The sequence below is a fragment of the Cololabis saira genome, chromosome 9 (assembly GCF_033807715.1).
Source record: "Cololabis saira isolate AMF1-May2022 chromosome 9, fColSai1.1, whole genome shotgun sequence".
Taxonomy (NCBI): Eukaryota; Metazoa; Chordata; class Actinopteri; order Beloniformes; family Belonidae; genus Cololabis; species Cololabis saira.
In genome coordinates, this window is record NC_084595.1 from 28,623,824 (window position 1) to 28,636,200 (window position 12,377).

The following is a 12,377-nucleotide window of genomic DNA, read 5'->3' on the forward strand; positions in this document are numbered from 1 at the left end:
ATTTCAAGTAGTAATGTGAAGGGGGAAAAAAGTCAAGTACCGTGCAATGGTTTTAGGCTGGTGTGGAGTAAATACTTCAAAGTAAGAATGCTTTCATAATTTGTTGTTATCACATTAAAAAAATCTCAGTGAGTAAAAGGAAGAAAAATCTAAAGGAAAGTTGGTGTCTATGCCCATTACCTTTCAAACACATTTGCACACAGTTTTAATGAATTAAGCAGGAAGGTTTCTGCAGACACCTTGCATACCTAACTGCAGATTTTCTGTGGCTGTATGCTACCTCACATTCTTCTACCACATCATGTCATTTCATAGAGACTAGGTAATGTTGTGATTAGAGGTTGGTACTAATGACAATAGCTGTATGTTTGGGGTCATTTTGCTTCATTCACAGAATACATTTGGGGCCAGTCAAATCACGTCCTGATTGTTGTGTATGATGAATAAGTATTTGCCTGTACTTTTCAGCATTGAGGGTACTATTAAACCTGACCAAATCCATGCAGTACCAGTCTTGCAAGCATCTTCCAGGGAACATGCTTCCATTTTTCTGTTTCCCAGTTTCTTTTTTCATGCATAGCTGAGTTGTTGACCCTCATTCCGTGTCAAAGATAGTTAAGAATCAACTTTATCTCGGTTGAGGTTCAAAATAGAGAGCTAAAGGCCATTTTTGCTTCAGAATCAAAAAAGGCCAAAAGAAAAGGACATAAGATTAACTCAATATCACAAAGGTCATCAGTCCTTTTAAATCATGGTACCACTGTAATAAGCTATCTTAGTTTACTTATTGCTTTTTGTATTTCTTTTTTTTCCTTTTTAAAGTATAATGTATGTATGTATAATAATTGTGTTGCTGTTCACATCCATGTTATCTCATTTACACATGGGCCCAATTGTACTGACACATGCTTAGCTGAGAATTACATTTTAACCCAGTGTTAAATCCCCACATGAGTAAGTGACCTCTTAAACCACATTACCATGTTTTCTCGAAAATGTTACATCAACCACTGGAGGTCTCTCTTAAACCTGTTGAGTATATATTATAGATTTATTTAACACAAGATGACATATATCTCAAGCAATGCGATAATTTTACCAATATCTATCCACATTTATACCAGTGCAGGCTGTCAGCTCTAAGACCAAGAGAAAAATATAATGGATTATTAGCATGATCAATATATAGCGTGAAAACATGGGCACATACATTCAGACAAAAATGATAACATTAATAATACCTGACTGTATTTGTCAGCTGTTTTGTATACATAACAAGATTTTTAAATATAAGTTCATCATTGTCTACTTTACTAATATTGTTAGATTTTTTTTCAAGCTAATTATGGATTTTATATGTTTATTTAGTAGCTTGTACTATTTATTGGTATGGCCACTTGAATTTGTATTTTATGAGGTGCCACTCATGAAGTGGTGCACAGTAATATCCTGGCTGCCCCTGGATTCAAATGGGCTTCAGCAGGCACTGTGGAGCAGCAGTCACTCCACATTTTGACATTCAGAATCATATTGCACATATTTTCTATCATCATGTACTTGCATGTTCATGCAAAATGATAAAAGATAAAAAGATATATGTCTGCTGCAAGTTACCCTCTCCAAATGTAGTCCAGCTTTAGATCTAGGTTGACAGGGTGATTCAATTCCTCTCAGTTATGGCTATTTTCTTCTGCTTTCCTGTCTCCATCTCTGTTTTCTGCAGTCATTTTGGCTAACCTTTCAGCAAAAGTAAAAATTCCCAGATATTATGTTAAATACGTACTTTATTTGTTTGTTAGTGTGTTTACCTTTATATTTTCGTATAATGTTATTATGTGTTATTAAATAAAATAGAAAAAAGAAAAAGGATGTGACGTCAGTTCCGTTCTTCCAACTTCCGCCTTGCACATGTGTTTACTACCGACTGAGCAGCTAAGCGGCAGCGCTCAACTTATTTTTAATAACAGTGTATTCTCGTCGCCTTTGTTATTTACACTGGCTGAAATATGGGGAAGCTGAATGTTGTGATACTGAGATACTTGTCTCGAGATGACTTCCGAGTCCTCACTGCTGTAAGTATCGTTCAGTTAGCTTGTGCTAGGCGAGCCACGCACTGTTTGTCAGTACCATGTTACACATAGACATATATATGATGTCTATGATGTTACAGTTCTCGACAATCAGACATAATGTAATATTAGTGTTGGATTGGTGATATTGAACAGTACAAGGGCATAATTCGCATCACATGACCTGATGAAAGGTTTTGTCGTTTATGTTATTGAGATATAGAAGTACTAAATAAAAAACATGTTGTATATGAAATTGGTTATATATTAAAATGCATATATATATATATATATATATATATATATATATATATATATATATATATGCTTTAGGTTTTTACCAAACTTGGTATTAACCATTAATATATATGCAAACAACAAAAAAAAAGATACATAAGTACTGTTTCTGGTGTGTTTTGGGTTTAGTAACAGGCAGCATTGGGAGCATTTGTTGTCTTTCCTATGTCTTTTTCTGACTTTAAATGATGAGTCATCTTCAAATAATGCTTGCATACCATTATCAAGTATAGTGGTTACTATTGCCATTCACATTCTGTTAGTCCTGCAGAATGTTATAACAATAAAATAATTCAATTAAAAAGTATGTATTTCAAACATGATATAGCAGTGTAAATAACAGATTTTATTTTTATTTATTTATTGGTAGCAGCAGTAGTCTTGACATGTTCGAATAAGAGCAGGAAGAAGCGAAAACATTTATAATTTTCTAACCCTTGAACTCAATACTACGTTTTCAGATGTGTTAATTAACTCCTGTTCAATATGTTTATGTTTAGCAAATAGCTTAACCTATCAGAAAGTATTATAAAAAAAGTTTCTTTTAGCTCTAATTTGATACATTGAAAACAGTCACAAGTGCAGCTGTATACTGGTACTTTAATCATGCCTAAACAGTGTATGTGAGAATAATAGCTAAAACATGGGACTTGAATAATGCAGAACATCTAACAAAAGAGAGAAATCCACACTTGTGAATATTACAATAATAAATAAGATTAACAGCAACCTGATTTAAAGCTGAATAAATGAAGGCGTGGGGGCAAAAAACGAATAACAGCAACAAACAAACAAAGTTGTTGTGACTTGCAAAGGAACTTGTCAGTTCATCTTTGTAGCAGTCACACCACTGAGACTGCAATGTTTTGTTTTGTTTGGTTTTTTTACACAGATTGAGATGGGGATGAAGAACCACGAGATTGTCCCAGTAAGCCTTTTGTCCTCCATTGCCAGCCTCAAACATGGTGGATGCAACAAGATCCTCAGAGAACTTGTAAAACACAAACTTGTGTACTATGAACGATCCAAGAGTAAGAAAACACACAGACACACTCATTTTATCATAAATGTTTTGATGAAGACAGTTTGTTTTAGAGAATTTGTCTTCCATGTGTGTTGATTACAGCTGTCCAGGGCTACAAGTTGAACTATGGAGGTTATGACTACTTGGCTCTAAAGACCTTCTGCTCTAGAGAAGTCATATTGTCAGTTGGCAATCAGATGGGTGTTGGCAAAGAGTCAGGTAAGAAAAGCTATAATGATTTATTTTTTTTTTTTGAACATTTATACTGTCACAACTTTTATTATAAATTATATGTGTTTGGTTGTTTTTAGTTTTTTTGTCTTGTTTTAAACTAATCTGTACATGATAAGCTACTAATACATAATTTAATTAGAATAAAATAACAGAAAATTGCAATTCAAGTAGCATCTTTGAGTTTAAACAAAACTTAAATTTACACTTGTACACAACTCACTCACCTGTTGACATATTTCCGTGACTGAAAACGCCACCCTGTTTCTAGCAACTTTGCACATTTCTTTTTTTATATATATGCACATTGTGTTTTATTCTTATACATGTTACCGCTGTTTGTTGGAGTCACACGAAACATAATTTTGTTCGGATAAGCACTTTTGGTGTAAATCTGAATGATACATAAAGTTTGTCTGTCTCTTTGTATGTTTGTTAGTTCAGATTTTTAAAATCCTCTTACTTGTCTCCTCCTAAATGAAACTATCTTCACTTACAGTATATAAGAGTATGTTCTTTATCAAACCTGCAGGATTTCAGTGCAAAGACTTTTATGTGCTCAACTTCCTACAAATGCTTCTTTTCACCTTCTGTAGATATATATATTGTGGCAAGTCCAAATGATGAACAGTATGCTCTGAAGCTGCATAGACTGGGTCGCACCTCCTTCAGAAACTTAAAAAACAAGAGGGATTACCACAAACACAGAAAGAACATGTCTTGGCTCTACCTCTCACGCCTTTCTGCCACGAAAGAGTTTGCCTACATGAAGGTAATGAGCTAAATCAATAAACATGCATGTTATTTGTATTTTTTATTTTATTTAACTTATGTCTTTACTTTTTCCCAGGCATTATATGATCGAGGCTTTCCAGTTCCCAAACCTGTGGACTATAACAGACATGCTGTTGTGATGGAGCTCATCAATGGATATCCTCTGTATGTAAACGGGCCATTCCTCATTCTAGCTTTGCAGAAAACAGTAATGGTAGAGGCTTTTGTGTTTTTCTTACATAATTTTGACATACTGTCCCACTTTTGCAGGTGTCAGGTTCACGAGCTGCAGGATCCATCTGCTCTGTACAGTGAGTTCATGGAGCTCATAGTCAAACTGGCCAATCACGGCCTGATTCATGGAGACTTTAACGAATTCAACCTTATGCTGGACAACCAGGACCACATAACTCTGATTGACTTCCCTCAAATGGTCTCTACATCACACCCTAACGCTGAATGGTGCGTCTGTCTTCTAAAAGGATGAAATTTAACTGTGAAAATTAATCTAACTGTGTTCGGCAGTTCAGTTTGTTCACCTTTGCTGCATCTATTTGCAGGTACTTTGACCGTGATGTCAAATGTATCAGGGATTTCTTTGCAAAGAGATATAACTATGAAAGTGAGCTATTTCCAACCTTCAAGGACATACGGTAACTGCTGATTCCTATCAATTGTAAAATTACATTCAGCAGAGTGTATAGTTTATTTAAATTCCGTTTTTACAAGGGCTTTTGTCCTGTTTACAGGCGGTCTTGCTCTCTAGATGTGGAAGTGTCAGCCAGTGGCTTCACCAAAGATCTGGAGAGAGATGGTGCATTGCTAAACCCAGCTGGACCTAATGAAGAAACAGATGATGAAGAGGGGGAGGCAGAAGATGAAGATGAGGAAACGGATGAAGAGCCTGAAATAGAAGAGAGTATGAACATGAAGGAATATCAACATGCAATGTTGGAACTGGAGGGATTGAAAATCAGTGAAACCCATGCAAACATACAAGATCAAGACGATGAAAAGAGAGAGGAAACAAAAGAAGAGGAAGAGACCGAGGCAACCTCCACAGCTAAAAGTGATACGGAAACAGAGAAGGAGTTAGAGGAAGAGTCAAGGGAAGCAGAGGATGACTGCCCAGAGCTGACAGGCTTATCTGCTTTGAACAAAGAGTTCAAACCTTTCAGGTAAACAATGAAAATATGACACAGTAAGGCCTAAAGGATGACATTATTGTGAAATTAAGCTAATATGATTAAATGACAGCTTCAAAAATGTATGTTACATTGTACAAGAGAGCACTATTGCCATTAGATTTAGTTAGTTGTTGAAAAAAAGAAAATTACAACTAGATTCAATTTCTGCAGCGTCCTATAAACCAAGGTTGTTGTTTTTTCTGCAGAGATCCGGACAGCCTTCAACACATTGCCGAACATAGTAGGAGGAGAACAGACAGTGAAGCCACAATGGGGAGCACAGGGAGCTGCTCTACCATCCCACCGGTAAGTGCAGACTCACTCTGCTGTCTGAATGTCTGACAAAGAGAACAAGGGGCATAAGGACAAAAAAATAATGTACTGTAGATGTTGCCAAAGATCCTCCATATGGTGCTGGAGCTTGTAAAACAATGTGACATAATAGAGTGAGCATGTCTTCATGGTGTTGTGTCTGGAAGATATACAGTGAACACATTTATCTGAAGCGTAGTCTCTTGTTTGTCCTGCAGGAGGTAGTCCGTCAGAAGATGCGTAGGCAGCTCACCAACCAGCAGAAGGCAGCACAGAGGAGACGTCTGCAGAAGGGAGAAGCCAACTTGGTGACCAAAGCCAGGAGAGAGAACCAATTTACCATCAAGTCCAGCATAGAAGGCGCCAGCTTCTGGGGGTGAATAGGACTGCAGGAATGGACAGAGAGAAAGCCTGTCAAAATACTTTTTGTTTGATTAACAGTTCATCTGCTTCTTTGTATGCAGAACTGTCAATCTTATGATGGACAGAATAAGAAATGCAGCTAAAAGTTATATATAAACTGTTTTTTACAGTCATGGAGAAATCAGAGGAGTGACAAAATGAAAGTAAAAGATTTTCTTTTTATGTCACTTCCAAATCCTTCATCTTTGTCAAACATGACAACAGAATCATTTTTAATAAAATATTAAAATCTTCTTTTACATCTACAGACCTTAAATGGTGTCCACTTATTTTATGAACTGATGTGATTTATAATTAAACCATGCATGACGGTCAACGTCATGCATGGTTTAACAACTAACAACGTTTGCTCACCAGATGGAGCTCAGTTCCATCATTGCTACTATAAAGAGAAAAGTTGGATTAACTTGCTGTTGTTAAAGTTAATGCTTAGTTTGGATATACTACTGGCAAGGTATTCCCTGAGAGCATTATTTTTTTTTTGGAAAACTCATTTATACTTAACAAAAGCTCATGAAAATATTGCTTCTTATGGGTATGCATCATCATAGATGCAGGAGAAAGGCCTGCAACATAAACCTAGAGTATGAGACACTAAAGAAAAAGAAAAAAGAACTTGGTAGCTAGGAAACCACTTCTACTCAGAATTTTGCTAATTTATGTGTACGAGGCTTTTAGAAAGGGAGTGAATTGAGACCTGAACAATGGCCATTCATATCAAAGAGGGTGAATAGAGCTAAGACCCTGGTCTCAATGGGTTCAAATTTGAGTGAAGTAAAAAAACAAACCCACCCACATGTTTCGCACACCAGAGAGCAAGATAAAATTGCCCATGTGATGCTACATAATTATATGTAAAGAAGCAACAGCTGGATCTTACATGTGTTCCTGTCCTTCACCACAACGATTGCCCTGCCTGGGTCACTTGCCAACTTTGTGCAGGTCTTAAAACGTCCGGCTCTTTTCGGGGATTAGCCAGCTGCACAGCCAGGAGGGAGGGGCTGCACATTCCAGCTCTGCACCTCTGTGTGTGTTCATGTGCAGATGGAGTGAGGGGCCCTCTGAGCTAATTGGTGGGGAGAGTGACAAAGGTGGTCTGCTTCAAAAGAGAAACCCTGGTGAGATGTTCACACAGAAGAGCAGGAGGGGAGTGTGGAGGTTTGGGGGTTGCAGAAGCGCCTCCAGAGTTATGAGTTCTTTATCCACTATCCAGTGCCGGGTTGAGAGTGATAGCTGCTGATTTTTAGAGTCATGATTTGGAGATCTTTTTAAATGAAGAAACTTGGACTGAAGGTGATTGAGGCAGCAGTGGATCTGAACTTATAATGAAGATGAATTATTTAAAGGTGGAGGAGTGCATCATGTCTTACCTCTCACAGAGTGAGACTGCCACCAGCCCTAATGACTGTAAGTAACTTTAAAGTTTAGTTTCTACAGGAAATAGACCAAGCTTTGTTTTTGATATGAGTCAATAAGTGTACAGTAGATACAGCTGTTTTGACAATCAACCTGATAATGATACACGGATTTTGTATAATTGCACTCTTACATAACACCAACAAGTGTCAGTTAAGTTATTCCTGCATCCACAAATATAACTGGAGTGAATTGTCGTACAAAGTGAAGGGAACGCCAAAGCCAGTTTCAAGATATGGGGGAGTTTAAAGTGTTGCAAAATCCCCATATGAGTAAGTTAACAGTGCTTCCTTCCAGTGCCAAGTTCTACTTGGGTAAACACTGTCTGCGAATGTTGGTACACATGTCAGATTGTATTATTTACATTAACAACTATGCACAGCCCTTTACTTGTGTCTTTTACCTGTATTATAATGTTTTGTGAATTGGTGAATTTGTACTGGAACAGAACCACAAATGTTGACGAAGTTTTATCGTTGTGACATTTGCATGTTTGCAGTGAATGTGGTGGCAATTCTGCATAACTTCTGGGAACAGAGGCAAACATGTCAGTTAAATGACTCCTGCAGTGAATCCGACAGCTTTGGTGGGAAGATGGTCAGCCAGGCAGAGAGCCTGCTGTTGTATGAGTCTGCACCTTTGCCTGGTCCGCCGTACGTCTGCTATGTCACACTTCCTAGAGGAAGCTGCTTTGGAAACTACAAGGTTTGTCTTCATTGTGTCATCACTGTTGTCACTATAGGAGCATATCACTAGCATTAGGCCCTAACTCCACATTGTAGGGCTATTTTGCCTTCTTTGAAATATAATCAAACAGAAAAAAAAGACAGTTTGAGAGTAGAATTATACAAAAGGGTAATTAAGAAATATAAATAAATAACATCACAAGTTAAATAATGATCACTTATAATATGAATCCAAATTTTTTTTCTTGTTCATCCAAAGATTGTGTACTTGCAAGCAAAACTTAATCTAAAAGTTTTATTTGTGAATATAACAATGTGTATTTGAATCTGTCATAACTATTTACATTAATCTCAAGGCCTTCACAGACTTTCATCTGGAAGCGAATAACCCTGAAACCATAGGGGAGCTATGCCACATGGCAATTTCAAACCCAATTCCACCCTGTACCCAAACAGCCCACTGATGCTGATGTGAAATACGTCATTCCTGACATGGAGACACATATCACTTCAGTCAAACTAACTGACTATGAGTCATGACTTGAAATCTACCATTGCAAAAAAGCACTTGAGCAAACTTAAAAGAGCTTGAAGACTTGCTCTTCTCTTGCCATTGGAAGACAATTTTCTTAAAAAGAAATGTATTATTTGAAAAAATGAATTTAAATCTGTATCGTGCCAATAATTCTTAACAACACTATATCATGAGTAAATTATGAACTAAAACAAGTAGCGCAAAATTTCCATGCCAAATTGGATTATATTACATTGTAAATATGGATAATGTTTGTGCTTCTGGACAATACAGTGGGATTAAATAAAGTGTTACACACTTAAAAAGCTGTTTTGCATTGCTGCTGCTCAGTTTAAACCCTGTGATGTTTCTCAATGGACCCATTGTGACCCAGACAGCAACTCCCAGCTCAGAGGGAATCATGTGATTGGTTATCTGTGAATGCCTCTAATGTATTATTCTCAACAGTGCATTGAGGTCTGATCCCATGATTAGCTGTAGTGAAGTGTAAAATCATCTAAAAATGCAAGAGAAAGTGGCCACCCATATCCCCTGACATTGACATTTCTGTTTGAAGTAAAAAAACAAAAAAAAAAAAACATATAACCTTATTCCACTTGTGCATTAACCCTTTCATATCCTCTTTATCTCCTTGTCCTCAGGTGTGTGACACTCAAGCGGAAGCTCGAAGGGATGCAGCTCGCGTGGCTCTAATGAACTCACTCGTAAATGAGTTGCCGTGTCGACGCATCAGCCCTGACTTCATCAGTCAGAGTTTGCATCTGGCAGCCACAGAGAGTTCTGTAAGTGCAAGCCACTGTGAATAAAATGTATTTTTATTTGTCTCAAGATGAATCCTGACCCACACTGCTGTCTGTTTTAAGGTCTCTATGGACGATGCATGTGATTCAAGCACCAGTATAGGAATCTACAGTTTCATGCTACATGCTTACATGGGAAGGACTATGCTGGAGTTCCAGGTAAAATAGAACACCATTGTGCAAAATAATGTTTTTCTTTAGCTGTGCTCATAAATCATGAGATGTCATGTGGTTAAAGTGGGAAAGAACCATTTACTTCAAAGAAGTGAGGGATTCTGAAGCAGTGTTATTACTATACATTATTACTATAATACAAGACTCCAAAATATTATAATTTTTTTAATTAGTAATCATTTGCCAAGCAGGGGGTGGTAATTCTACCTTTTGCTTGAATCATTACATCCTTTTCTATATGTTCTACCACAACATCTATCACAACTGTCAGAACCTTGAAGGGGTATTGTAGCCTGAAACACCTAATATTTCCACCTGTGTGAAAATACACGAATGTCTGCTGACAGGGGGTTATTACTTGGGCGAAATGGGGTCATTATCATTCTTAAAGCATAACTCAGATGGAGAGCTGGAGAGCCTCCAAGCAAAACAAACACTACACGTTACGAATACATTGAAATGTACTCTCACAAAATATGCATTGTAGAATGTTTCAAATGGTTACAGGCAGGGAACAGAATATGTGACAAAAGAAAAAGAGTAAATAGGCCAGCAACTCCAATGTGGATTTCAACAGCAGACTTATGTAATGGTCTCCATATGAGTGTGAGTTAATGTATCAACTTTAATTGTCTCTAGTACTTATATATCGCAAACTCCTAACGCATGGCAGCTGCTGAGTAAGTGGGTGTTTAATAAAACACAGGGTGAAACCTTCATTAAATCTAAGACGTGACATCTTGCCAAAGACATGCATGGTAAAGGAATTTTACCTTGTTCAAACAAACACTAATCTGGAGTTTGGGTTTCATTTCTCAGTCCATTACACAATCTCACCCTTATTTCGCTGTAGGAGATGATGACAATATTCCAGCTGTTGCACTGGAATGGGACACTGTTGGCTCTAAGGGAGAAGAACTGCTCTCGACAGGTAAAAGTCTTTGTAACCACATACAGTATCTCACTCATATATCACAAAAAAGGAGCATCTCTGCCTCTACATTATCACAGAATCCTCTTTTTTCCTTCCATATCAGAGTGTGATTGCCTACTACTCTCAGCGAGGACTTGATGAGTGCATGTGTAGCAGTATGGCTCTGGATTGGCTTGGACGAGAGCAGAGGTCACCTGGACTTCTGGGACTGGAGCTGCAGGTGGCGCAGAGGGAGTTGGTGCTGGCCCGACGTAGAGGCATAGAGTTACGCTTCTACAAAGAAAAGACAGAGATACTTAACCTGGCACTGAGCCAAGCATACATTCACCACACACCTGAAGTCTTCAGCCAGGCACCCAGTCACACAAGCCAGCATGAACAACATCCGTTAGACACACTTTACTACCAGGACACAGAGGTCCAGACGTCCCCACCTTACAGTCTTTCACCAACTCTACATGACACAATGCAAACTTTTGACACAGACTCCAGCTGTCCCTCATTTTGTTCAATGCAGACATTTGTGCCTCTAGATAACTCTGACTAAACTGAATAGGACTGTAAATAATGTATTTCCCATAACTCTGTCTAATAATGTTTTTAACTGATATGTCTGATGTTTATTGCAGGGAACAACATTGTGACATAAATCGGTGGTCATTATGTTTTCTGTTAACATTCCTAGATTAAATAGTCACAAAGGCTATATTGTTGTGTACATTTGCATATAAAATTATTTTGACAATATTAACAGTATAACTTCAAATGTAGTTTATGACATAAAACTCATAAAACAATGTATATGTGTCTACAACTTGTACAAAGGTCCTTGTAAAAGCTGTGGCCTGTAACTTAAATCTCTCATTGCATCAGATTTGTGGCCAATGTTGCTGATGAGTTCATTTCCGACAGATTTCCATAACTGCCATGGAAATCAAGATACTGAAGGTCCATGAAGTTGTGTTAGTGGATGTCTAGAATGGAAGTTTTGTGACAAAAAGTCAGTTATGTATGTAGTTTGAATGCTTTAGAAAAAGTGTGGAAAATGCATTTTGTTTCGTATGTAAAGGGTTGGAGGTGAGTTAAGCTCTTGAATCAGCGTTTGCTTTATGAAATGTATCAAAGTATATGGGATGGTCTTCGGTTTGTCTTTAATAAGAAGTAAATGCAATGTAAAAGATGAATGTTGAGTTTATTACTGCAATAATGTTTCAAATCCAATGTTTCTTTCAGTTATTTACGACAATGGTTTGTATTTGTAGTTCATCCTGTATTTTCTTTATTTCAGACTTCATAGGGAACTAACAGATCCAGCATGTATTTTGGTCCAACCATTCAGTGCTTTGTAGACCAACAATAAGATTTTAAACTCTATCCTTTGACTCACTGGAAGCCAGTTTCCTTGATTTTGTAAGGACTCTGGCGGCAGCGTTCTGGATCAGCTGCAGCTGCCTGATAGATTTCTTGTTAAGGCCTGCAAAGATGCCATTGCAATAATCCAACCTACTGAAAATG

At 37.5% G+C, this 12,377-nt stretch overlaps 2 protein-coding genes across 2 annotated transcripts; both read left to right on the forward strand.

The window, feature by feature from the left end:
* Positions 1-1,900: 1,900 nt before the first annotated feature.
* riok2 (RIO kinase 2 (yeast)) lies at positions 1,901-6,564 on the forward strand. Its single transcript, XM_061729967.1, has 10 exons — positions 1,901-2,072; positions 3,259-3,397; positions 3,493-3,609; positions 4,218-4,393; positions 4,472-4,560; positions 4,666-4,857; positions 4,956-5,048; positions 5,145-5,573; positions 5,789-5,888; positions 6,113-6,564. Exons 1-10 carry the CDS (start codon positions 2,007-2,009, stop codon positions 6,272-6,274), a joined length of 1,563 nt encoding a protein of 520 aa, XP_061585951.1. The 5' UTR covers positions 1,901-2,006; the 3' UTR covers positions 6,275-6,564.
* A 731-nt stretch (positions 6,565-7,295) lies between these two features.
* LOC133450439 (protein limb expression 1-like) lies at positions 7,296-11,445 on the forward strand. The gene is made up of 6 exons (XM_061729070.1): positions 7,296-7,724; positions 8,233-8,438; positions 9,596-9,736; positions 9,818-9,913; positions 10,782-10,859; positions 10,966-11,445. The coding sequence occupies exons 1-6, from the start codon at positions 7,643-7,645 to the stop codon at positions 11,407-11,409; spliced, it is 1,047 nt and encodes a 348-aa protein (XP_061585054.1). The 5' UTR covers positions 7,296-7,642; the 3' UTR covers positions 11,410-11,445.
* Positions 11,446-12,377: the final 932 nt, after the last annotated feature.